Genomic DNA, 26,922 nt, shown 5'->3' on the forward strand with positions numbered 1-26,922 from the left:
AACCTTAGAGCTAAACTTAAACCTAAACCTTAGAGCTAAACTTAAACCCCTGTCCAGAAGAAAAACCAGGAGCAGGAATAAGTTCTCACATCAAACTCCCTCCTTTGGTGGTAGAATATGAGAGCTATGTCACTGCGCTGCACACCCCCACGTCTCCTGCTGGCGTTTCATCAGCGTGACGGCTGCTTTGTCTCAACATGCCTTCTCTAACAACTCACACTGGGAAAACACCTGAAGCAGCGACACATCAGCGTCTGCAGCGGCTGGATGACAGTTTCTGCAGAAACGTCCTCGGTGCTGAACAATCAGCCGCTGAGCTGACAGACCGTTGAAGACACGTCCCCTGAGGTTCTGCTCCACTTCAATCAGCTTTACGTTATTGGCTGGATAAAAATGTAAACGTTTCCTGAGAAAACTGAACCTCAACAGCTTTCTGAGCTCAACCTGCTGCAGTGACAACATCCCAACCCACAAAGGTGTATGAGTGCAGTGGAACCGGTCCACTGACCCGTCAGGACGGTACAGAAACTCTGCCACCAAAGCAATAAACAGAATAAAACACGGAGCGTACATAGCGTCGTCATAAATCTGAACATTTTTAATGCACTTGTGTATTGGACATGAACCACTAGAGGTGAGGTACTGATTAGAGTTGTAACACTATTATAAAAACTGGTCTGTTAGTGTGACCTCAGCACTCATCACCCAGAGTTCTGGTTCTGTTCAGTACTTCTGAACACTGTATTTGTGAATTTTTTGCACCAAAACTCATGTTTTTTATTTCCAGTTTCCCAAGAAATGACAGCATCCACTGCATGAACCAAATCAGAAGGATGAGAATTAGTTTGTAGTTTCTGTGTCTTTAGTTTCTTTACCTGCAGACTGAGGGCTGCTGCTGATGCTGCAGAAGATAAATGTGGAGCTGCAGATTTAAAGGGACAGGCTCTACATGTGGCAGCACTGACAGCTGTTTACTCAGAGTAAAGGCAGTGGTTCTGCAATTTGATTTATTCTGAATGATTTTTTTTTTTTTGGCTACAGATAAATGCAAAACATGCAAATTGATCATTTACATTTACAAACCAAGAAAATCAAAAAATAAGCCGGCTGAAACCACGGCTTCTGATGCTGACCCTCCTTTACAAAATCATTTATCCATTAATAGTTTTTTTTCGTTCTCCATTTAATTTTCTTTTGTTTCCTTCTCCATTCTTTCCTTTCTTTTTTCACCTCTTTCTCTTCCTTTCCTTTTTTTGAAAGGACAAAAAAATGTATAGATTAATAAAAACAATGTATTAATGAAACAAATTTCATGTCTATATATTTCCAGTCAGTTCACCTCCTGCTATCAAAACTCTTCACTACTTTAAATATTTCATCTTTGTTGCTGTCTGATAGAAATGTTGATGATACATTATTACTGAACTGATGTTGTTCCAACCATCAAAGTCTTTACTGTTAGAGTCAGGAATGTGTTTTACCAAATTAAAGCCAACATTAACAACGTGTTTAATTGAATCTCTTTGTCTGTGGGATTTCTCATCAGAGCTTCATTATCGTTTCTGAAATCCTTGCTTATTATTTGTCTTTTTAATTATACGTTCCATGTTCCTTGCATATTATGTTTCTGTTGTTCTAGTAGTTTCTGAAAACATTTATTTACTGCTTCTAATGACACTAATTCATGTTTTTTTTTTACATTTTATATTTATCTTCAGTCTCTTATGTTTTACAAATCTCATGTAAAGTATATTTTTTTCTACATGCATTTTCAATGCCTCTGTTTATCCATTGCTTTTTCAATGTCTTACCTTGTATTCTAATTTTCTTTATTGGACAATCTAAGTTGAATAGCTCTATAAATTTGGTTAAAAAGAATCATTCATCAGTAGATACATAAACACAAAACTAGCTTTGATTGCTGAGATCCTTTCTAAAACCTTCAATATTTTTAACAGAATGACATTTTATTTACTTATATTTGGTCTGTATTTTATACTTTCTTACTGAAAAACAGTTTGGGAAGACATGAAAAACTGGTGGAAGATCACTTGAATCACAAATGAATAAACCTGCAACAATCCTTCCTTCATTTCTGTTGGTAAAAATATTATCTGTCAGTGTTGTAGTTTCTATAGTGATTCTGATTGGCTAATCAGTGACTGCACATAAACTATTACAAGGTACTGTAATAGTTTAAACTCAGAGGCAGTTTATGGCCAAATGGATTAACTATGTCAGCGTTAAAGTCTCCATGGACAGTTTTTACTTTATCTGCACCTAAACCTACAATTCTGTCATTAACTGTGGACAGGCTGGTTCCTGGTGGTTTATACAAACAACTGATAATTACATTTCTGCACCGTTCAACCTCAATTTCCAACTTCAATTATAATGCATGAGACATTTTTAATAACTTTGCTTCTAAATCATGAATCAATAAACAGAGCAACACCTCTGCCCTCCTTTTTTTTCAGAAAGAATTCAGAAAATGTTTGATTGTTAAATCCTTTTTTTGCATAAGTGTCTGCTGTTAAAATGCATGATGGCCAAAGCTCCTTGCATCGCCTCATTCTTGTTGAAAACTTCATCTGTGTGATAATTACAGTTAATGGTCTGAACCTTTTTATCAGTTATATTTGCCAACTGCTTCACATTTTCTCCCATGGGTCTGATGGGACCTTTAACCTCGTTAGGAATGACTTCTCTATTCACTTTAGATCCTTCTGTTGCCATGTTCAGCAATTTCTTATCATAATCGGCCTCTTTTCTACTCTGGTCGGAGAAGAAAACCTCTTTGTTCTTATTCTTATTCTTGTGTCGTCTGTGTTTGCAGGTGGAATCGACTGAGAGCTTTACGGATGGATGGAAATGAGGAAAAATGGCAAACATGGTGCAGTTAATGTCACATTAATCATTCAAGCACAGAAGAAAAACAAAGATGCAGAATATTTGTTGACGAGAGAGAAAGAGGGAGAGGTTAGACAAAAACTGTTTAGAAAGTCAAAAATAGGAAAAGCAGAATGTCTGTTCAGACTGAGCTAGAACTCCACCTCTGCTTCTGTCTCTTAAATCTGTAGCAGAGCCTCATGTGAGAAACTCAGAGGAGGAGGAGGAGGACCAGATTAGGGATGAAGAGAGGAAGCTAATGAGCTCCTCTGGGTTAATTAAAAGTGTTTTTTGATCAATAATCAGTTGCTATCAGTGGGAAAGTCCTCGGGCTGAAGGCTCACAGCCAGCAGCAGCTGCAGATGTGATCCAGGCTTCCAGAGGAAAAGGAACCAAAGCTTTGGTTCTGCTGAGAACATTAGAACGTGGCTAATGCTGAGCTGCTCCAGCTCCACAGTGAGGGTCTTTAGTTTCATTTACTAATACAGATCAGCCACGGTGCCGCTGTTCTTCCTGCAGTCCAACGAAAATCTACATGAATAAAAACAAAAAACAGTGTTTGCAAAATCCAAGAATGCAAAGAAATAAATAGCAAAAATCAAAAGTAATAAGTAACAAAAAAAACAGCAAATAAAACAAATGAAAATAGAAGAAGAGGAGACGGGTTTCACACAATACATTGTAATATACTTCCTCATAACCTAAATACTCTTAATTACACCAACAGGATGAATAAAGAGATCATAGAATTAATTACTGTACATCATTGCTACATATAATAATAAAAAAACCTATAAAGAAAAGTACTCAGCAAAGAGATAATACATACATACATACATACATACATACATACATACATACATACATACATACATACATACATACATACATACATACATACATACATACATATCTCAGATGTACTTTCTTTTGATAGATACAGTTTTAAAATACTTGAAGTTGATTGAAGTTGGTAGTGACCCTGATCATTTCTGCTTTCCTCTGAACAGGTCAGCATTTTTATGGCTTTGATACAGGTACAGTAGGTGATACAGTGGAAATGATTACAGCAACAAGCTCAGAGAGAAATAAAAGGACTTTAATGTTTCCTGTCCAGGTCCAGGTAGGAAGACGCCTCCTTCTCTGCAGCTCTGTGGGCTTTGAGTTCCGGTCCATAATTTATCTCCTGATGTCTCATTTTATGCTTCCACCTTTGTCTGGTTCTAGGTTTATTTTGTACTTCCTTCGTACAAAATAAGTTCCTTCGTTTATTCCAGTTTCATTTTCTTCTGGTTTCTGCTCCTGACCGATGTTCTGGTTCTGATTCAGGTTCTTCCAGCCTTTCCTCTGGTTTCTATGCATTTCTGTCTGAATTTGCCTGTTTTCTGACAGATTTCTACATCTACAGAACGTTTCTTCATCCAGTGTGACTGTTTTAATTAAATCTTATGTGTTTAAATAAATACCCACACAGTACTGACCCGGTTCTGCTGTGGATAAATATTCTGCTGCATGGTGGCGCCACCTGCTGGCTGCAGCCTCTCAGCGTTTCAATAAAACCTCAGAAATCCTCCCAGAATGGATTTATCTGTTCCAGCTGTATTAAACCAGGAGCTCCATGTCTGCGTTTCCCTGAAAATGAGTCTTTGGACGCCTTCAGTCCTGATGTAAAGCTCAGCCTCGATGCATTTCAAGGGTTTAAAGCACCTTCTTCATGATAAATTAATTTTGTGTTCCAGGGGTTATTAAATTAAATATTTGACACACAGCAGAAAATGAAGCTGATCTTATTTTTTATGCTCACATAAAAAACGTTGTAATGAAGAGTTTTATTCTTTTCTCTTTATCATTCATCTTTCCTACGTCCTCAACATAAAATAAAAAGGAATCTATAAAATGCTCAATGAGCAGAAACTAGGGCCCAAATCTGAGTTTTTTATCTTTAAGGCATAAAATGAAACAAAGAAAGTAAACTGTTAACATCTGTCCGTTAGTCTCGGTCGTAGCCTCTGAACTTTGACGTGTGGAAACATTTCAGGCTCAGCTAAAAACTGTACAGGTTTATCTATTTTATAGATCATACAGCTAATTTTTACCTCAGAGTTTAGGGGTTAAAAAAAATAAATAAATAAATAAAAATGAATATTTTAAACTAAAAGAGAATGCTTGGAGATTCAGTGTATCATGTCTCGTGTTATTCTGAACTTCTTGGCTTTTTTTGATGATTTCTTGCCTATAAATTCTATTTCTATCATTAGTGTGACAACAATACAGAAAAAGAGCTAACAGAAACAGAAAAGAAAGTGTTTGACAGAAACATTTACCTAAAGGCCAGCGTAGAACGTAAGCCGTTAAAATGTCTGGATGCAGAAACTGGTAAATTGAAGCAGTTCTGTTCTAACTTCCACAGAGTTAGAGTTGATCTAACTTCCCATCTCTGGCTTCTAGTGCTCGGTCTCTGCATCGTTCTCAGAACACCTCCAGGTTCTGCAGAGCAGCGTAAACCAGCGGGACTGGGCGGACCTGGAGGCAGAGGAAACCCTGGATAACGCTGCTGGACTTGGTGCCTGACAGGAAGTGCTAAATTCTTCTTTACCAGGAAGTTTTGAATTATTTTTATTAGGCAGATCGGCCCAACCTGCTCAGAGATTCTTTAAAACACAGTTTGAGATTTCTAGAACATTTCTAGACGTTCTAACTTTTATTTTTGTGTTGGGAAAGGTTAACCCGGGGCCCTGTTCATGCATGCACCGCCCCTGCACACCAGTTTATTCCCATTTCTCCAGTTAAATTAAAGCTGGACTAACGAAGAAAACAGAGTTTTAGTTCAGCTGTTTGCTGCGTGCAGCAGATGATCATCTCCCAGGTTCTGTTTTAGGTCTCTGATGAATCTGGACCTGTTACAGCTCCTGTCTCTGTTCCTCTTCATCTGCTGGCAGGAGTGTTTCTGCTCTGGACTTTCATCCTTCTATTAGATCCTAGTTAAGGCAGCGCTGCTCTTTATCTTTACAGATGGCTTCAATAACAGGAACAGAGTAAAAAAGCAACCAAAGAAGAGCATAAACCTGTCCCCAGACCTCAGAAAGGCCACAGAGCTGTTGATGAGGATCACATGGGACGGCTTACAGGTTCTGTGCAGCAGCTGCTTTTCATGTTTGGTATAAAATTGTTAAACTCTATAAAAATAGATTTTAAAAATTTAAAAATCGACCAGGGCGTTTCAGCTCTATAAACTGAAGGAATATAAATCTGTCCCTATTTTAATCAGAGGAGGTGTGACTCCTCCCGGGTCCCTGCAGGCTGCAGGGCCCCCAGAAGGGCCCTAATGAAGCGCTGCTTATTATGGTCTGTGGGGCTGTGGGCTTGTCTGTCTGTGGGTGTGGGAGTGGTCTCCTGCAGGTCACATGGTCCGGGCCTTTGTTGATGTGATCCGGGGGAGAAAGAACAGGAGCGCCGAGAAAAAAGAAAGGAAAGTCCCGCTCCGACCCACCGAGCCTCTCCGTCCAGCTTCCCCGGCGCACAGACGCTCCCGCCCGGCCTGGATGCTGCAGCCGCAGCCCCTCCGGAGCTCCACCTGGATCGCTTGTTCCGCGGCGCCCCGCCGTCGCTTCTTCTCGCCGCCGGTTTGGGCGCTTGGCAGCGGGGGCTGGGGGATGGAGGCTGTGTCCGGGCTGTGAGGTGTGGGGGTCGGTGTGCGCGCAGCCCCCCAGGCCCTCTGCTGCTTTGTTGTCCGGGGCTCCAGAACCCTCCTCCCGGCTCTCTGCTCGGCGTTTCCAGCCCGATCCTCCTGGAAGCGCTTCTGCTGCGAGCCAGAGCTCTTTTAGGGAAACCCATGGACACAAAGAGGATCTAAGGGGTTGATTCTTTGGCTCATCGCTCATTGATTTGGGGATTTATTTTAAAGAAGACGCGAGAAAAACGCACAATTAGCCTTTTCGGCCCATTTTTCTGCAGCCTCCATTCATCTGCCTCCATCCATTCGTCCCTGCCTCCCTCTGTCCGTCCATCATGGCTCCTCTGCGCCGGGTCTCCTGGTTCTGCTGCCTGCTGGTCCTGCTCGGTGTCCCCGCCGCCCGGAGCTCCTTCCCCCGCAGCGGAGGCGGCGGCAGCGCCGACTGCGGCCCCGGGAAGGCCTCCGAGTGTCCAGGTGAGTCCGCACACACCTGAGGCTGCGGGTCAGAGGTCACTGGCTGCGGCCTCATTGTTTCTGCCTGCCCGGTCACGTGACGGGCTGTTGTCGTCCCCCTGTTGTCATGACGACCAGGCATCTCCAGTGAGGTTGTGTTCAGCAGGTTAATGAGACCACCAGAGTGCAGTGATGCAATCAGAGCCAACAGTGTGTGTGTGTGTGTGTGTGTGTGTGTGTGTGTGTGTGTGTGTATGTGTGTGTGTGTGTGTGTGTGTGTGTGTGTGTGTGACCACTCCTCAGCTCAGACCGGGTCTATTCTGGGCCTTAATTACAGGCTGGGAGGAACTGGGCGAGGCCGGACCAGTTTCTGTGACAGATCCATCAGCTGCAGCCGAGCAGCGCTCAGATTTACGGCTGCAGCGACGACGCAGACCAGTGGAGCTCCTGGAGGGTTTGGGGGGGGGGGGGGGGGGGTTAGAGTGAAGCAGCGGTGATCCATCAGCTCCAGCTTTAACTGTTCCCCCTCAGAGAGTCATTGGACTCATTGTGACGGGGTGAAATAAATATACCTGAGTCGTTAAAGAGCGACGGGATCCTGAGGTAACGGAGATATTGATCGCATTGGCAGCTCTGCTGAAACATCTTCTTTTCAGTGTCTTGGGAGAAAATCATTAGAACTTCTTCCACATTGCAACCACAGATTGCATTCGACACAAGGTGATGCATCTGTGAAGTGGAACAGAAACAATCAATCCCTTAAAAAAAAATTATAATTTAAAATCGGCAATGTGTGGCATCCATATTTACTCTGACCCCTAAATAATATGCAGTGCCTCAAATCATGAGCAAGTTCTTCATCTCAAACTTCCAAACTTTTCAGAAGTTTGAGAGCAAGTTACAGGTGCACAGTTCAAATTTATCTATATAGCACCAATTCATGTCATCTCAAGGCTCTTTCCAAAGTCAGCTTCCATCAGATCCTCCAGGTTGGTGAGAAAGTTTCCTCTCTAAGGAAACCCAGCAGGTTGCATCAAGTCTCTCCAAGCAGCATTCACTCCTCCTGAAAGAGCGTAGAGCCACAGTGGACAGTCGTCTGCATTGTTGATGGCTTTGCAGCAATCCCTCATACTGAGCATGCATGAAGCGACAGTGGAGAGGAAAACTCCCCTTTAACAGGGAGGAGAACCTCCAGCAGAACCAGAACCAGAGCCACAGTGTGAACGCTCATCTGCCTCCACCCACTGGGGCTTAGAGAAGACAGAGCAGAGACACAGAAAGCTCAGAAGCTTACATTGACCCAGGAGTACTTTCTATGGTAGAGAAGACAGAGCAGAGACACAGAAAGCTCAGAAGCTCACATTGACCCAGGAGTACTTTCTATGTTAGAGAAGACAGAGCAGAGACACAGAAAGCTCAGACGCTCACATTGACCCAGGAGTACTTTCTATGTTAGAGAAGACAGAGCAGAGACACAGAAAGCACAGAAGCTCACATTGACCCAGGAGTACTTTCTATGTTAGAGAAGACAGAGCAGAGACACAGAAAGCACAGAAGCTCACATTGACCCAGGAGTACTTTCTATGTTAGATGGTAATAGAGGATGATCTGCCTCCCCTGATGATGTCACAGCTAACAGAACGTCAGACCAGGTGTACCTTCTATGAAGAGAAAAATGACAGTGAACAAAAAGTTAAAAGCTGAAATAACAACAAACAATGCAGATTGGAGAGCAGTAGGAGAACTCAGCAGAGAGAGAGAAATAGACCCTGATGTCCTCCAGCAGCCTAAGCCTATAGCAGCATAACTATAGAGGTAGCTCAGGGTAACATGAGCCACTCTGACTAGAAGCTTTGTCACAAAGGAAAGTTTTAAGATTAGTCTTAAAAGTAGACGGGGTGTCTGCCTCATGGACCAAAACTGGGAGTTGGTTCCACAGGAGAGGAGCCTGATAGCTAAAGGATCTGCCTCCCATTCTACTTTTAGAGGCTCTAGGAACCACCAGCAGACCTGCAGTCTGAGAGCGAAGTGCTCTGTTAGGAACATACGGGGTAATCAGAGCTCTGATATATGATGGAGCTTGATTATTAAGGGCTTTAAACGTTAGAATACGAATTTTAAATTCTATTCTTGATTTAACAGGAAGCCAATGAAGGGAAGCTAAAATCAGAGCAGACTGATGTTTGCCACCTTTCAGCATCAGGACCTGAAGCATTTAATGAAATCATGTTCTCTTCCGCACTCTTGAGTTGGGATTTTTTTTCAAGATCCATTCCAGGTCTGGATCAGTAGGTAATGATCCAGAACCAGAACCGGTCCAACATCCTTTAGAATGCTGAATCCAGACCAGTAGCAGCTTCAGTGATGTAAGCCGGGTCCTGGAGCGGTTTTATGGTTCTTATGTCTCAGATGGAGCAAATGTACGGTGGCTGAGAAAGACCAAACCAGAGAAAGCAACTCTCAACATAAACTAATGAGGTGTAATATTCATCAGTTAAATGACCAACTGGATAAATCTCTTATTGGGTCTTTGAGGCCGGTGGTGCTTGGCGATTTAAAAAAAAAAAAAAAAAAAAAGATGACAGCACAATAACAAACTAAATCTGTCCGCATTCACATGCCTGCTGCTGGATTTTTAAGTCTGGTCACTTCGATGCTTTTTCCTTTTTTTGCCTCCAGCGAAAGCCTTAAATAAATGACCAATATCTTTTACTGTTCTCCTCTGTTGTAGTAGCTAGTCAGACTCTTTTACATTAAGTGTGCCGGGGCAGACTTTGATTGGCTGATAAATGAAACTGGATGAAGAATGACACAATACGTGCTGATTGGCCAATCACACAGAGCTCTAAGGGATCCAGGTCTAGATTATTTTAAACTGAGTTATGAATGTTAAACCAGATCAGAACCTACAGACCTCACAGAATGAAGGATGAAGAAGCTGCGTTTAAAGCATTTGTCTTCAGCGGATTCCTGATTCAAAGGCTCTAAATCTCCTGGGTGTTTAGATGGAGCTGATCTCCACCAATCTGAGGATCAATCCGGCTGTCGTCTCTTTCAGGGTTTCACAGATTGGCCAAAAGTTTAAAATGTCAAAAAGAAACTGATGGAAGATTCTATCCTGGAAAAGCCTGAAGGTGTCGGCTGCTGTAAATCTGGTCTGGCCATGGTGTCATTGTGTCTTTTTTGTCATGTTTGAGGCTCAGTTGACCCTGATCTGTTGGTTTGATTATTTCCTGTCATTGTTCTGAGTGTTAGAAGTAAAAATAGCAGCTCTGAAACGCGACAGTTTAAGTGAGTCCTTTATTATTTTCTCAGCAGGCATCGGTTTGAATTTAAAGTCGTATGTGAGAAAACTTTCAGGACATTTTCAGCCCACAGATCCATCACAGCTGGACAGAACAATATGTTGGTTCTGGTTGGTTCTGTTGGTCCTCCTCAGGAGAAATGAACACCCTGTCCTGCAGATTGATCTGCTGCTGGTTCTGTTGGATTCTGACATGAACTGCAGAACCTGCAGCTGTTTTTAAAGAAAACAGTAAAACTCATGAAGTATTTTTAGTTATTTTCAGTTTGACTGATCCAGCAGAAGAAAACTTTACTTTGATGGAGCGTCTCTGATCTAAATGTAGAAACGTGGAACTAAAATAACCGAAGGCTGGACGCTTTCTGGGTATCTGCACCCAGAACAGATGTTCTCCTGGGAAGATGCTCCTCTCTGTCTCGCTTTCTCTCCTCTGCAGAACCGCAGATTCTAGGCTTGTTGAGCTAAAGATGAATAGAAGCAGGAATCATTTCTGCTGATAAACCTAATGAAGGTTTAAATATCTGAGACTGACGGTGGTTCTGAGGAACCGCCTGTTTCTACTGAATCACACAAATCACACAAATCTGTAATTTTTAGGTTCATTAAAGTAAAAAAAAAACATTTTATTGTATTCAAAAAAAAGTTTAACTTGATTGAAAATCATGTTTTGTTCTTCCAGTGAACTGGAACTTTCTGGAGAACTTTAGTTAAATAATCTTCTGGAATTCTTGGTACCGATTGTTTAATTAGTAACTTTTAATTAAACGGAACCAGTTAGCTGCAGTTTCCTGCTGAATAACACTGATTATCATCGTGACTCCTGCTGGTATGTGGGATGGGTTCTGCAGCAGGAAAGATGGGCAGCACTGGGCTTTGAGCGAGTTTGACTGGACAACTGGGTCAGAACATCTTGAAAACTGCAGCTCTGTGGGGCGGTTCCGGTTTGCAGGGGTCAGGATCCACCGAGCGGTTCAAGGAATGAACAAAGATGACAGGGATCCAGGCAGGAAATGCTCATTGATGCCAAGACTGGCCTGCCTGGTCCGATCCAGCCGGTGAGCTCTAATTACTAAAGAGAGGTAATGCCGGTTCTGATAGAAGGAGGTCCGATTGCACAGCGTGTCATGGTTTGTTGCTTATGGGGCTGAAAAGCTGCAGAGCAGTCTGGGTGTCCATGCTGACCCCCTGCCTGAAAGAACCAGCGGCACCAGAACTGGACCAAGCTGCAGCGGAGGAAGGAAGCACATGGCGCCAGTAGGCACAATGTGCAGAAGACTGTGGAGGTAACGGTGGTTTGGACAAAGTTCTCCTGCGGTCCGTCGCTCCCTGAAGGCTGCAGCCTGTGGGACCAGGATGGTGTTCCCCGCCACAAACCGACAGCGACCCGGGAATGATCCGCTGTGGTCTCTGCTGCACACGCCTCCAGAACTCAAAGGTTCTGCTGCTGCCAGATACCACAGCATGCCTTGTGCAGTCGGTGCCTCGCCGGGTGGGACCGTCCATCAGGCAGGTGGTCATAATGTTAGAGCTGATCGTTATAGAACCCAGAGGAGAAATCAGAACATCTGACTAAAAGCTGCTTCAGTCAGTTCTGTCCCATCGCGTCTGTAGAAGCTCATTTTAAAAGCCTGGTGCAGGAAGTGTTCCTGGTGTCTGCAGGGAAAACATCAGATCTCCTCAGTCAGAGGTTCAGTGTCTGCAGAGCTGAGGGTGAGGACTCTGGGTTCCTCCGGTTGGGATGGAGGGGGGAGGAAACGAGCAGAGCCATGATCTCCCATCGGCTGAACCTCGGCGCTCTGCTTCAGTTTCAGGCTGACCTGCTTTTCCTTCTCACTGACCTGAGATCAGCAGCAGCGCACTGACACCAGCCTGTCCTGGAAGAGCTCTCAGTTATCTCTAAGTGGGCTCTAAAACCCTCAGAGTAGAAACAATCCTCAGCCTGGGGACTGACTGCTAACGAGCAGGCTGCCTCTCTGTCTCCAGATGGACCCAGAACCGGCTCTCATTAAACATTCAGGAGGTTTGATCAGAGCAGCTCCACGTGTTTGTTTCATGCTTCACCTGTTACTGATCTGCTGGCGGCGCCGCTGCACCAACAGCAGACTGTCTGAGGGAGACCGGCGGGCCTTCTGCTGTTAGCTTAGCATAAGCTATGCAAGTCAAGGGAAACTGTTAGCTCATCCAGCGCTGTCACCTGACAGCCACGGTGTTCATCAGACTTTAGGTCAGAAACAAACACCAGTGGGATGGGAATTCAGACATTTCTACTCTGAGGTCCATAAATAAAACCCAGAGCAGCCAGCGGCCTTCAGACGACACCTGATTAATAACCAGAGTCCAGATGGGTTTGATTTAACCTCAGGATCACTGCAGCAGTTCTGGTTCTGGCCTCAGACGTTCCTTTGAGAACATCCAGCATCATAGAGACCCAGAAACCCAGCAGACGGGTCAGGGAGGAGGTTCTGGTCCAGTTTACAGCAGGTCAGGTTCTACAGAACCTCCCAGAGTTCTGAGGATGGACCACCTGCAGACCACCTGGACTGACAGGCTGGACCAGGAGAGCATTGATCAGAGAAGCAGGAGGACCATGGTGGCTCTGGAGGAGCTGCAGAGACCAGCAGCTCAGGTGGAAGTTAACAAGATGACATTAGTTGTAAGCTCCGCAAGGCTGACCTTCAATAAGGAGCGACCAGAAGCACGTTGAAGGAAAGGTCTGAGAAGTTCTCTTTGCAGTTAGCCTTGAAGCATGTAAGAGACACAACCAGATGGTCTGGTGAGGAGAATGAAAGGAAACCTTTTGTCCAACATGCAAAACGTGTAGCAGAAAACCTAAACCCTGGTCATCCTGGTGGTGGCAGCATGGTGCTGTGGGGACGCTTTTCTCCAGCAGGTTCACAGAAGCTGGTCAGAGTTGGTGGGATGTTGGATGAAGCTACATTTCAGGACCGTCCTGGAAGAAACCCTGCCAGAGGCGGCAGAAGACCTGAGACTGGGTGGAGGTTCAGCTTCCAGCCGGACAACCACCTTTAATATATACGGCTTAGATCAAAGCAGATTCAGGTGTTAGAACGGCCTAGTCAAAGTCCAGACCTACATCCAACTACTCTATTACTAAGCCCTGTACATGCACAGATATTGCTTTTAGTTTTTTTAACTCCACATTGTTGTTCACATAAATTTAAAAGCCTCTAAATGGGAGGCCATGATTCCCAAGCTGCTCTGGACCGAAGCAGAACATCTGCAGGTTTTCCTCTTGCCGTGTTTCTCTGACATCCCTCAGATCTGCAGGCCTGTAGCTCCTGGTTCAGTTCCTGCTTTCCTGCATCACCACGTCTTGTCTTTTCTTCCTCACCGCATCTCTGCAGACCCGTAAACAATCTGCTGAGGCGGCAGTTTCTGTAGCTACACAGCGCGGCACCGTAGAAGTTGTGGCTTTGAAAGCCTCCAGGGGACGATGAAGATGCAGGGAGGTTTTCATCAGCGATGAATCAGTTTCAGTGATGGATCAGCGGATGGTTTTATCCTCTGCAGGTCTGAATCACCAAAAATCAGGAGCAGCAGTGTGTTTGGTCACGTGGTGATGGGATTCCTGAAAACACAGCTTGTGGTGTGTGTGTGTGTGTGTGTGTGTGTGTTTGTGTGTGTGTGTGTGTGTGTGTGTGTGTGTGTGTGTGTGTGTGTGTGTGTGTGTGAGGCAGAGCAGGTGGATGTGGCTGGCTCAGCACTCTGTGGTATTTACTAATTACAGGAGAAGCTGAGGTCGCGGCTCCTGTAATTACAGCCTCTAATTGGTCGGCCTGCATGCCAGCAGCCAATCAGCCGCCATCAGGAAATTACAAGCCTGGATAACAGAGTTTGTGTTTCTGTCCTGACGGCTGGAGGACGGATCCTTTCAGCCGCAGATCCATCATGAGGTCAGAGCCTCTAAGGCCGGCTGAATCCCCGATAATCTCAGTGATACTGAAGGAGGCGGAGCCAGTTTATAAAGTACAGAAACACAAAGATTATCTTCTTTATTAAAGTTTAGACCGTTTAAAGATCACATGTCAAAATCTGTCTTAAAAGCTTCATATCATTTGTTTTCTGTTTGATTCCAGGTTTGATCAATTGCTAATTTATTAAAGGGATAAAGGGGAAAATGACCTATAGTGTCTAAACTAAATGTAGTCCGTTTGAACCCGACTGTAAAGAATTAAGATTATACCCATCTGTGGCTAAAAGCGTTTGGAAATGGTCTGATTCTCCTCTGTGAGCTGCTGGTCAGTCCATCTCTTTCTCTTAGACACCAAATTATTTAAGAAATGCTGCCGACAAGAACAATATTTTCATGGAAGAAAAAATACAAATTCAACAACTCATAGAAAACGACAGACCTGGAAGGCCAAAGGTTTTGTTTTCTGTGTGTCTTTATGGTAGAAAATAGAAAAAGTCTTTCAAGGAGAGGTCGCCTCTACAAGAAGAACATTTCCCAGACAAAACCAAGAGATCAGAGGTTCGGTTCTGGGTTTGAGCGATCTCCAGGTTTCTACAACACTGGTAGCACTCAATGTTCGTTTATTTATTAGAGAAAAGGACTTCTGACTCTTTAAAGGGAACCGGATCTTCAGGACCTGTTCCTTTCAGAGAGCCGTTCTAATGATCCATTTTAGAAAATGTACTTATTTAAAAGAGCAAGCCATTTATCCCTTATATAGTGTGAAATATTGTAATTTTAGAAAACCTGGAATATGTGGGCAAAATTCTCAAAAACATAGAATCATCTGTATTAAGTAAAATGATATTTTACTTAAAATGTGCAAAATAGAATCCCAGTATGTTTGTGGGGAAAAACATCTTTATATATTTTCAGAAATTTAAATATGACATATCTTGATATAAATATCAAACATCTATGTAGTTCCATATTACTAATTTTTGTCCATTAATAGCATTTTAGTGCTATTTAGCGCAGACCAGTCATGTGTGGTACACCAAACAGTGAGCAATAAGCATGAGCTCGTTAACACCCCCCGTTCTTATTTAGGCGCCTGAGAAATTAGATGCCCTGTAAGTTAAAATTAAATGAGGAAAAGTAGCTAGTGAGTGCAGATGAAGTAGCAAAAGCAAATTAGTAAAAAACAAAGAATGGCTCTCACTAACTGGGACTCAGGTCCTATTGTTCAAGGTAAAAAGCCATTTAAAAGAACTGGTTCGTTCATCACCTTTTATTAAAACTGTATTTCCTCTTGTGAACGTTATGGACGTCCACACCGACGTACTTCAGCTGGATTCCTCCTGATGACCAAACAATCTTCCTTTTTTTTTCTTTATCATTTATTTTCAGGCAAAACTGACATTTTCAGGTGAGAATCCGGCTTCCTCTCTGGTTCTTGTTAACGTCTCTCAGGTTTGCATAGATTCTCACAGGTTCTTTGCTGCATGTTGGACTCTCTCCACAGCTGTGCATCACCTTTCTAGTCCCTCTGCCACCAGCTGATCACAGAAAGGTTCCTATCCTCTCGCTTCCAAGCTTGACTCCACAGTTGGAGACGCCCACAGGTCACCATGACCAGGAGTCTTTTCTATGCCATCAGAGTCCTATGGTGTCCTGCAGCAGGTTTTCCTTACCTTGACCTGTTACCAACAGCGTTTTCTCCTGGGAATATGTTAAATATGAATGTGCTGCTGTTCAGATACCCTTTCTGTAGAATGGTCTGTCAGTGGAGACAGACTCAGTCCAACAAGTCAGACCCAGAGACACCGAGCTGTCCGGTTTTTATGAGTTTTTACAACCAATTAAAGAACTTTGTGCCTTTAAAACCTGAGCCTCTGTAATAAACTGATGCATTTTACAGATTTGTCGGACAAGAAGAGCGACCTGCGCGTCTGCGAGGCCGGGACGTGTCGTTTCGGGGGAACCTGCCGTGAGAACGGAGCCGACATCAAGTGCGTCTGTCAGTTCCACGTGAGTCTCTCCACGGGCCGTCACAGAAAGAGCGCCCCCTACAGACTATAAACGATCGTACCATAAAAAGCACAGTGCAGCTTTAAACAGCCATCCTGATGAGGCTTTCTCTACTGAGCATAAATAAATAATCGTATTACATCTGTGACTGAGTCTGAATCAAAGAGCGTTTTGAAATGTTCTGATTTTTGTTCCTGTTCCAGTGCAATAAGAAGTACGTCCCTGTGTGCGGCTCCAACGGAGACACGTACCAGAACGAGTGCTTCCTCCGGAGAGCTGCCTGCAAGAAGCAGAGAGCCATCAGCATTGTGTCGGAGGGAGCCTGTTACCACGGTAACGCCAGCATCCGCTCACATTCAGCAGTGAAACTGGGAGGTTTTGCCTGAAATTACGCTCTTCCTAAATTATTCACACATCCTGGTCATCAGCTTTCCGCTGCTAAGTTGGTCGTTTGCTCACACAGACAGAGGCGCGTCTTCTGCTGCATCCATGATGGGCTGAAGGTTAATTATTACACCACAGAAACGGCTCTGCTGAAAAACAAACAGTGTTGGCAGAACACTCAAACAGAAAGAGCTGTTGTTATACGGGGGGGGGGGGGGGGGGGGGGGGGGCGTCTATCTCCAGCTGTAATTGGAGGAGAGGCAGGGTGCATCACAGGGCAACACTCATCTGGCCAATCTGGAGAGACCGGTCATATTTTTGGACTGTGGGAGGAACCTGGAGTACCCGGAGAGAACCCACATATGCACGGGGAGAACATGCAGAAAGGCCCCAGGCCAGGATTTGAACCCACAACCTTCTTGCTGCAAGGCTACAGTACCATACCAATTTTATTTATAAAGAACTTTAAACACCCACGGGACCAAAGTGATACAATAAGATAGAAATGATCAAACATAAGCAAAATGGTAAAAAAGTATCATAAAATTAAAGAAAGTAAAACACAGTAATACTACATACTGAGCCTTTTTAAGACAACAAAACAAAAAAGTGATTTTGTTTCTCTGGGATAAAGATCCATGAAATGTCAGGAGGTTTCACAACTGCTTGAGGAAAATTTAAATGGAATTTAAAATGTAACACGAATCCTGGAAAGTGCTGTTTAATTGGTCTGTTTCTCCAAACCTTTCTCCATTCCTTTAAAGAAGCTGTAAGTAAGATATTTACTGTAAAATAAACCTTCATTATTCTTATTTTCCACCTATGATGTTGGGTGAAACAATTGGTCCTCTCCATCAACAATGCCGTAGTCACGTTTTCCTCAGAGGTCCAGAACTACTTTGGTTCAGGTGGAGCCCGTGTTTACTTCCTGGTTCCTCAGCCAATCAATGAAGGTTCTCAACACAGGGTTCCCAAAACAGAGCGCAGCATTTGGTATAATATCTTGGCTAAAGGGCAGCAGCCTGCAGAAATAGAAGCAGACCAGAACCAGAACAGAATACATCATCATAGACCTGGCCTGTGGAAGTAAAACTTAATAAAAAGTCCTGTGGAAGTAAAACTGAATAAAAAGTCCTGTGGAAGTAAAACTTCAGTTTTGTAATGATGGACCGTTGAGGAAACAGCTTTTCTCCATGGCAGACTGCTGGCTATGTGTCGTTCCAATTTGCAGCACTAGGTGTCATTATTATTATGTATCACTCCATTAAATGTGCAAAGTTCTTTAAAGCTGCAGGACTGTTTTATGCCTAAACATGAGGTAAATGCTAATCTCTGATTATAGGCTAAGGTACTGCCAAAGGGCCGCTCAGCTCTAGTTCTGCTTTCATTTTCAGGTTGACTATTTAACCTATTCATATTTTTATTAAACATCAACAACTGTTTTAAAAAAAAAGGGCGGGAGAAAAACTGGACATCAGTTGCAGTTGAAAACGTCTTGCTCTTCATTTAAAGATCGTTCTCAGTTCAAAGGTAGTGAGGCAGTTTCCTAAAAGAATAACAAGTTGGATTTGCCATCCCCAGGTCTTCACCAGCAGGTGTAAATGTTAGTTAAATGCTCTTAATTTTGGAATTGTTACTGCCGTTATAACACCATAATGGATTTTTGGTCAGACCCGAGCTCAGAATTCACACATAGCAACACAGATCACAGACCTAATGTTCAAACTGAATGCACCGACAAAAACCTCCTGGGAAAAGGCTTCAAAGAGTGTAAAAAACAGAGCCTGATCAGAAACGCCATCTGCCTGACAGAAGTGTGCAGCTTTTAAAGCCTCTGGATGGAAACGAGAGCTGGACTCGTCTACAGATGGAGATGAATCCTTGGTCTCCTTCCACAATAAACATAAAAACACAATATCAGAAATAAAGCTAATTCATTGAGGCATCTCTTTGTGTTTATTCCATGTTCAACACAAATTAGACACTGCTTTTGATTTCCAGTTGAGCAGAATGCTTTACATAAATAAGAAAAATGACTTGTTCATTAGTTTATTATTTTTTAGAGCACCTTCTAAAGGAATGGGAGTTAACAAGCGATCTCTGTGCTTCACAATGAGACCCTGCAGGACTGAGGTGGTCTTCCCCCTCCTCTACATTCAGATCCTTCCACAGACACCAGCTGGGATCAGATCTGGACTCATGGACCTTCTAAGGACGGTCCATGTCTTCAGCTGAAGTGGAACCTCCAGACACTGAGCAGAATATTTAATTCCAGGAGCGTTTATGATGATCGGCCCAGATTTAAGCTTCCTTTAGCCGGATTCACCAAATCAAGCCGTAAAACAAAACCAAGCCTTCTCTTTTATTTTAGAGCCAGTGTGACAGAATAACCCAAAAAGCCCAAATGTCAGCAAACATTTGGCCTTTTCGGGTTATTCTGTCAGTAGTTGAGACCTGCCAGGTTTTCTGAGAACAAATGGAAATGATTCATCAGCTAATTAACATCTGCTCTGCTTCAGTCTGAACAATAAATTCTTCTGTCAGCTGCTAACATCAGATCTTCTCTTTGTGTTTGTCAGACGGAGGTTCTGGATCTGGAGATGGAGGTGAATTATTTGTCATTTCCTGGTTGATTATTTTTATTTTTATTATAGATAGGCCTATAAATAAAAAAAAAAGGTTGGAGCACCGAGTCGCAGCTGATGGAGTTCTGCTCTCTGTGTCTGCAGACGATGAAGGTTCTGGTCGGGGGAAGAAGGCCTCCAAATGTGGGAACTGCAAGTTTGGAGCCGAATGCGATGAAGACTCTGAGGACCTACTGTGAGTGCTCCCATGTTCAGCGTCTGATTAGCCGTTAGCACGCAGAGCGTAGCCTAAAAATGAAGCGTGTGCGTCCCTGTGCCTCCAGCTGCATGTGTAACATCGTGTGCAACGGCCACAACGACAACCCGGTCTGCGGCAGCGACGGCATCACCTACGACACGCCGTGCCACGTCCGCGAGGCGTCCTGCCTCAAGCAGCTCAAGATCGACATCAAGCACGTCGGACGCTGCCAAGGTAAACGGCTCGGAAACACGGAGGAAGAGGAGGAGGAGGAGGAGGAGAGGAGGAGGAGGAGGAGGAGGAGGAGGGATAAGGACAGAACATGGAGGGAGGAGGAGGAGGGGGACTGGGAAAGAGAAGGAAAAGAGGAGCAGTGGAGTCCAGGGGGGAGAAGAAGAAAAAAGTTGATTTATATTTAATGTTGACCTGACCTCAATCTACAGACACGCTTATCTTGCTGTAGTTGTGAGGACCCTCTGTGATTAATTCATGACGGTAGAACCAGAGTGTCCCCACGGCTCCCATACGTCCCCGCTTTGATGGTTTAAAGCCAAACGTGTCTCTGATTAACGGGATTATTACAACTGACTGAGCAACCAGCTGGTCTCATTTAAAACCCACCGTCAGCTCTGAACTCCTCCTCCTCCTCTTCATCACGGTGGGAGGTCACATGTTCACAGCAAACACAGACTGAGGGCTCTCCTGCTCCTCTAGGTTTTATCTGGTTTTACATTTTTAAACATGCGTGAAGCACATTTCAGGAAACATCACAGCAGAACTTTTAGGATCATTAGGTATGCTGCTGTTTGTTAGTGGTGGTAAACTACTATGTGCTGTTATTGTCTTCCTCTTTGTCCTGGTGAGACGCCGTCATCAGTGGCGTTCAGTCACGAGCTGCCAGTGGGAGGTCCACATTCTATAACCCACTCCAGACATTACAACAGGCAGCACTGATGCATGGCACCAGCTGCACCAGCAGCAGGAAGCAGAGGCGCAAACACCTCCAGGTTGCACCTATCTGGGTGGTGCTGGCTGCTGGGAGGATCAAGAGAGCAGTTCTCCTTGAAGGCTGCAGTTTAGATGCAGGGAGCAGCGTCAGGCGGTCAGATAGAGGGACTGATTGGTTTTTATCACTAGTTCCTGCTCATGCATGCAGGTTTCATCGAAGAGAGCTGCAGCCATGTTAGCTTTATTTAAAGTGGCGTGCATCGTGGAGGAGGATGCGCCTCTCCATCTTTGTCAGCCCCTTTAAGCTCCACTGGGAGTAAATCCTCCATAGCAGTGGCTGAATGTGAGGACTTTATGTTCAACCACCGGAATCCACTGACTGCTTCAATAAATCAGTGAGGCGAGGCTGAGCGGTAAAGAGATTTACTTTCAGTTTCTTCTTTATGTGTCATAAAAAAGCAGAACAGTGTGAGATTCATTACAGTTTAATAAACCACCTTTATTCCTTTAAAACAATAAACATTACCCAAATCTTCCCAATTAATAATACATTACTGCATGAGGTTCTTTCTATTAAATTAAGTTTTGTTTGTTCCAGTACATTTATCATCAGTGCTGATAAATGAAATCTTCATAATTTTCTATATCACGTTGTTCCCTCCGTTTAAAGGAACTTAAATCAGGGATGAAACATATTTGTTGTTTTTTTAATTTTCTGAATGAAAATTAAACATTAGCAACAGCGCCAGGACTTTTGGTGCTTCAGAGTGTTTAGAGGTTTAGTTTAGAGGACATTCCTGCAGACGTGTCCTCGCCCCGGAGCAGCTCTGATGTGTTTGTGAGCCTCTCCATAAACGCCTCCATCACATCACATTAAGCTCCTCTCAGAGTTACACGTTTGTCCCCAGGGAGGTGAAGCTCAGTGTTTTTATTAAAGTCAGAGAAGTTCATCCTCCTGTGGAGATCAGCCAGGCTGCAGATGACCTAGAAATGAACCGCTAATGTCATGCTACCAGCATCAAATTAATAGTTTTAATATTTTCAAATATCCAAAGAAACAGCAGAGAAACTCTCTCTGCAGACTAATTATAAACCTTATTATTTATTGAAACAAAATGCTGCAAAATACAACACAAGCTTCAAACTCCAGCCTGTTTGAGCATCAGTAACAATCGGGGAAGAGATTTTTCTCAGCAGAACATCTTTCTATAATCTAACGAAGTCCGAATTATACTTTCATGTGTTCCAGTAGGTTACTTTTCAGCTGTTTGTTAATAAACGTGCCTGTGAGACATTTGAGATAAAGCTTTGATTCAGGGATGCCTTTTTATAATGACTTGATGAAAGGAAAAACACATGGAGATAAATATTGTGTATCGGTATTTAGCCTAAAGATATCGAGATATTATTTTTGGTGCGTATCGCTCAGCGCTAAGTTGTTGCTCCTCCAGGATGCCGGCGCCCTGCTCTCACCTGTAGGCCACCAGTACTTTCTATTTGCTCTCACTAATTAATGCTCTCATGTGTTGTTCTACTATTGTGGGCTCAGACAATATAACGTACGTGTCTGAATTGATTTTAGAGTAATTGTAAATGAAAGATTACAGTAACAGCGGCCAAATGTGACATCAAAATTCACCGGATATTTTTATCAAAACGAAGCCGAAGGCAAGAGAAATAAAAGATAAAGCAGTGATGAAAACTAATTTCAGCATAGAATAAAGTAGAATAATTAGGTGTGTCAGCAGCAGGTGAGGGAAATATTCTACTGTTTTTGCTGTTTATTAGAAATAAATACACTTTAAAATACAACAACCTGTTTCAGTTAAACAAAATGCAGCGATGAGAAACTCTTTAACACTTTCAGGAAATATTCATGGTTCTCTTTAGTTTTCAGTTTGTCTTGTTCTTTATGTAAAACCCCAACATTTGTCGTTTCTTACAGATAAAAGCAGGAAGGACGACGGCTTGAAGGGGAAACCAGACATCTACTGTGAGTTGCTGCAGCCTGTGTTTGATCACTGCAGCCAATCAGAAATCAGCATTTTCTTCTTCTCTTTGACCTTCCCAGCCGTGTCCAAGCCTGACGAGGACGGCGGCTTCCAGGGCAGCGCTCTGCCCTGTCCTGAAGACTACGCTCAGTTCTGTGAACACGGCCACTGTGAGATGAGGCAGAACCTGCCCACCTGCAGGTAAGGACTCCCCTCTGGGTTTAACAAGCCCGTCCACAACTCTGATCTGGTCTGAAAATCACACCTAAACCAGTCCAGAGCCTGTTTCAGCACCTGTGACCACAGTAGTCACCTGGGCGTGTGCTTTGGGCTCAGGTGCGACGCTGCGTACGGCGGCCCTCAGTGCGACCAGCTGCTGGACTTCAACATCCTGTACGTGGTTCCCAGCGGCCAGAAGCTGCACTACGTCCTCATCGCTGCCATCATCGGAGCCGTCCAGATCGCTGTCATCGTCGCCGTGGTGATGTGCTTCACCAGGTACGCACACCTGCCACACAGGTCGGATACCGATGTTCAGTCACCATCACAACCATTCTGCGTGGGTAACTGGACAGTTATAGTGACCTGGATGTGGTTGCAGAGAAAAGACTGTAAGACGCCTATAGGTGCAGTACCAGGTGTCAACCAGCAGGGGGCAGTTAGCACATGTTCTACTGAACATAGTGAAGGTTAAGAACCTCATTTATAAAGAGAAATATTACCCAAACGATTTAAAATGAAAGATTATTCTTCCTTTCAGGCTTTCTAATCATTCTTTATCATTTTCTTTGGACTACTTTCTAACCACTAAGTTTGCTTTAAAATGCATAATATTCATAGTGCAGTTTTTCCTCCTCTTCCTGAATTTCTCAGATCAGGATGTTTGACCTCTGCTGATTTTGGTTCATGCATTTATAAAAATGCATTGTCTTAGAGAATAAAGGAATATTACCCAAATCATTTAAAATAAAAAATGCAGATCTTTTAATTGTTCTTGGTTTTTGTTTCAGGCTTTCTAACTTTTTTATAATTTTCTTTGGATTTTGGCTACTTTCTACCCTCTAAGTTTATTTTAAAATGCATATTATTTATAGTGCAGCTTTTTCTCCTCCTCCTGAACTTCTCAGATCAGGATGTTTGACCTCTGCTGATTTTGGTTCATGCATTTATAAAAATGCATTGGCTTAGAGAATAAAGAAATATTACCCAAATGATTTAAAATAAAAAATGCTGATCTTTTAATTGTTCTTGGTTTTTGTTTCAGGCTTTGTAACTTTTTTTTTATAATTTTCTTTGAATTTTGGCTACTTTCTAACCTCTGAGTTTGTTTTAAAATCAGATCAGGATGTTTGACCTCTGCTGATTTTGCTTCATGCATCTGCTCACTATTGACATGCTCTTCCTGTCGTGCGTTGCAGGCGGTGCAACAAGTCGAAGCGTGGCCGCAGGCAGAAGCAGCACCTGGGCCATTTCCCATCAGGAACGTCCTCTCGGATGATGTAGCTGCCGTCCTTCGTTTTCCCTCCTCATGTTTTTATATAAAAATCCAACAGTCCAGTTTTCGTACCACACAGACTGTTTTATATCAACTTCCTGGTGCCTCTTTTTTTATTTCCCCCCTTTTTTATGTATATTATTTGATATTTCTTAAAGGGGCCTTATTTGTCAGATTTCCCTTCATGTTTTCTTGTTTTTGTGCGGATCTGAGTTAAGTTTGTTTCTGTCCAGCTGCTTTCGCTCTCAGAACACTGTGGATCCAACAGGAAGCAGGAACTTTATTTATCTGATTGTATCGTCTCTGCGGCGCCATCATCAGTCTGGTGTCATGCAGGTTGTGTTTTTGTTTTCGCCCTGTGGGACGCACGCTGACGCTGTTTTACTGCTTCGCTTCGGTTTTCATGGTTCCAACAGGATCATGTTTCAGACTTTATGTGACCCAGAAAAAGCTACATGGTGAAGTAAAATCTGAAATACGCTGGAAGATTGTGTTTGAATTTATCACTGCTGGTTCTGTGCTGCTGGTTTTGTTGTCGCTTTTTGAACGTTGTGAGCGTCTCAGCCAGTGTTTGCCTGTTATTCTGCTGCCGGACTGTTCAGGAGATTTTACATTCCAACATGTGTGGTTCAGGTCTCAAAGCATGAAAAATCAAGACTTTTATTTTTGTTAAAGTGAGAAATCTATCCTCCACCTCTGAGAATGTTCCATATTGGGGATGCACTGACCGGGCTGACACTGATTACCAGTTTTCTTTAAAGTCTGAGTTTGGATTTATTTAAGAACATGAAAGAGAAAAACTGATGCAGCTTCTGACATTTATTTCTTACTAAATTCAAAAATTTGCATCAAAGCAAATGTTATCCGTTGATGCATACAAACTTTAGAATTAGATTGTTAAATGAGTAGGAAAATAATCTTCAGTATTTTGCCTGCTGATCATGATTAGAACCTATCAAAAAAATAAAAATTGGCAGACTCTTATCTCTGGCCACTTGATTATTGCATCATTACAGCATGTCAAATAGTAAAAAGGGATCCATATTAAAAATAATTACTATAATGCCCAAAATTCAGGCCGGCTCATTTCCGATCTGCTCTGCTTCCTGATGTACAAACGTAGCTGATGTAGTCGTTGGCCGGTGTGGGATTGTCACAATACGACCAGCTCGAGTGAAAATAACAGTTTCACGGTTTGCCACCTTGTTTTTTTACAGAAAAGCCTAAGTGAAACGTCCTGATGTTTTCTGGGCGGTTGTTCAGAGCGTCTTAGGAAGAGCCTGCAGTCAGCTGCTTTACAGGCGTACCACTGGTTGCTGTACTCTTAACATGGCGGTATACCTGAGTAACAGGCGTTCCTGCAGTTTTTACACCAAGATCGTCCTGCAGTTTGTGCGCAAGTGCAACAAGCTTGGCTTTATTTGATGGTGTTTATTGTGTGGTAGACTTCTTAAAGCCAGCTGATCAGCAGTCCACAGGAACAGGTGGGGGAGGGGCAGCCGTTATCTTCATGCTGGTAACCAGTCCTGGTCTGTTGGCCCAAACCTGGGGTCAAAGCATTTTTTATTGGACCCGATCAAAATAATCTTAAACTGCTGTGTCCTGATCCCTTATGGAATTTGGTTTTTAAATAATTCTGACATTCATAATCGAACCGGTTCTTTTTTTTTTTTTTTTTTCTTTACTAAAAGCAGCATTTAGTTTTGTCTAATAATGATTTGATGTCTGATGGAATTTAAAATGACTGCAATATCATCATTTTTTATCCAGAAAGTAATATATTTTTTTTAAATCTATGTTATGATACATTTACTTTAAAATTCAGAGTAAAACTTCATATTTGTCTCCTTTTTTTAGCTAAAATAGAAAATCTGTGACAGCTCAGTCCTGTAAATCACTTCTGTTCCAAGCATGTTGTACGGCCTTAAACCTCCAGGGGGCGCTCTGCATCTGCTCTCCATCGGGGACCAATGGCCCCTCTGCTGTTTTCTGTTTTGTTGCGTCTCACAGGGTCAGAAATGGAAAATTTAACGCGGACCTTAAGTTCTTTGTTTCTTATGACGAGATGCACCTGAAAACCAAAATGCTGTTTTTTCTACTGCTTAAAATTTTATGAGGTACCAGCTGACGTGTACAGGTTGTTATTATTATTATTATTATTATTATTATTACTATTATTACTATTATATTTGTTGCTTAGTTTTCAGGTGACGCCATTCCGGAAATGGATACGGATGTATTTGTGCGCGTGTTTGGGCGAGCTGAGGGTATAATTTGTAACGATGGTACGAAGTGTCTGTTTTATTGTGGTAGGAAGAGTAGATCAATAAGCTGGCCAGAGGTTTCTTCATGTCACGCTGACCTGAGATCAGATGTGCTGGTCTCTGGGATGTGGCTCCTGCAGGAACTGGACCAGATTTTACTGTAGATGTTGCGTCCTGCATGAACCAGTGAAGTTGTTTAGACTGTGCTGTAGTTAATTACATTAAATTATGATGTTTGAACTTCTGTGTCTCTGTTTTCCTTTCCTTCGCAGGGATCATTTTATAATTTAATTCTTTTGCTACTCCTTCAACACCAGGACAAGTAACTAAAATACAGGTTCTTGATAGAGTTTTGCTATAATCTAGAACAGGTTAAAGTTTTAAGCATTTTTAAATTTTGGTAACAGAAACTAGAGAATCAAAATGATTTGTATAATCAGACTTGATTCCCAGTATAACTGTCAGCATAATAATTGTTCAGATTAGTGTTCATATAAAAGGATGTTTTTTTTCGCCTTCCACACCAGATCTTGAGTTTGCAGTTTTATAAATGGCTGGTTTCTCATTTACAGAATGAAAAAGCCTTGATGCAGGAATAGTCTAAGAAACATTCATGGAGAAATACTCGGATAAGAAAACAAGTGACAATAATAGAAGTAATGTTCAAAAGATCGATACAACTTTCTTTAAGATGTTTATTTTTAATCTCTGTCTATCCATCCATTGGTCAGTTCAGTTCACTTCAATTTATATA

The 26,922-nt window shown here is 42.9% G+C and overlaps 1 protein-coding gene across 1 annotated transcript; it reads left to right on the forward strand.

The window, feature by feature from the left end:
• Positions 1-6,233: 6,233 nt before the first annotated feature.
• LOC105919587 (tomoregulin-1) lies at positions 6,234-26,408 on the forward strand. Its single transcript, XM_012854918.3, has 10 exons — positions 6,234-7,036; positions 16,154-16,263; positions 16,467-16,596; positions 19,227-19,253; positions 19,377-19,467; positions 19,556-19,704; positions 22,364-22,411; positions 22,490-22,610; positions 22,746-22,907; positions 23,828-26,408. The coding sequence occupies exons 1-10, from the start codon at positions 6,898-6,900 to the stop codon at positions 23,910-23,912; spliced, it is 1,062 nt and encodes a 353-aa protein (XP_012710372.2). The 5' UTR covers positions 6,234-6,897; the 3' UTR covers positions 23,913-26,408.
• Positions 26,409-26,922: the final 514 nt, after the last annotated feature.

This window comes from Fundulus heteroclitus, chromosome 21, assembly GCF_011125445.2.
Source record: "Fundulus heteroclitus isolate FHET01 chromosome 21, MU-UCD_Fhet_4.1, whole genome shotgun sequence".
NCBI classification, from domain to species: Eukaryota; Metazoa; Chordata; class Actinopteri; order Cyprinodontiformes; family Fundulidae; genus Fundulus; species Fundulus heteroclitus.

Excerpts from the sequence above, each read along its gene's own strand:
- LOC105919587 (XM_012854918.3), top strand. The coding sequence starts at position 6,898 with ATGGCTCCTCTGCGCCGGGTCTCCTGGTTCTGCTGCCTGCTGGTCCTG. Across the intron at positions 16,264-16,466 it reads AGTGCGTCTGTCAGTTCCAC|TGCAATAAGAAGTACGTCCC; the intron begins GTGAGTCTCTCC and ends TTCCTGTTCCAG. Across the intron at positions 22,908-23,827 it reads GTGGTGATGTGCTTCACCAG|GCGGTGCAACAAGTCGAAGC; the intron begins GTACGCACACCT and ends CGTGCGTTGCAG.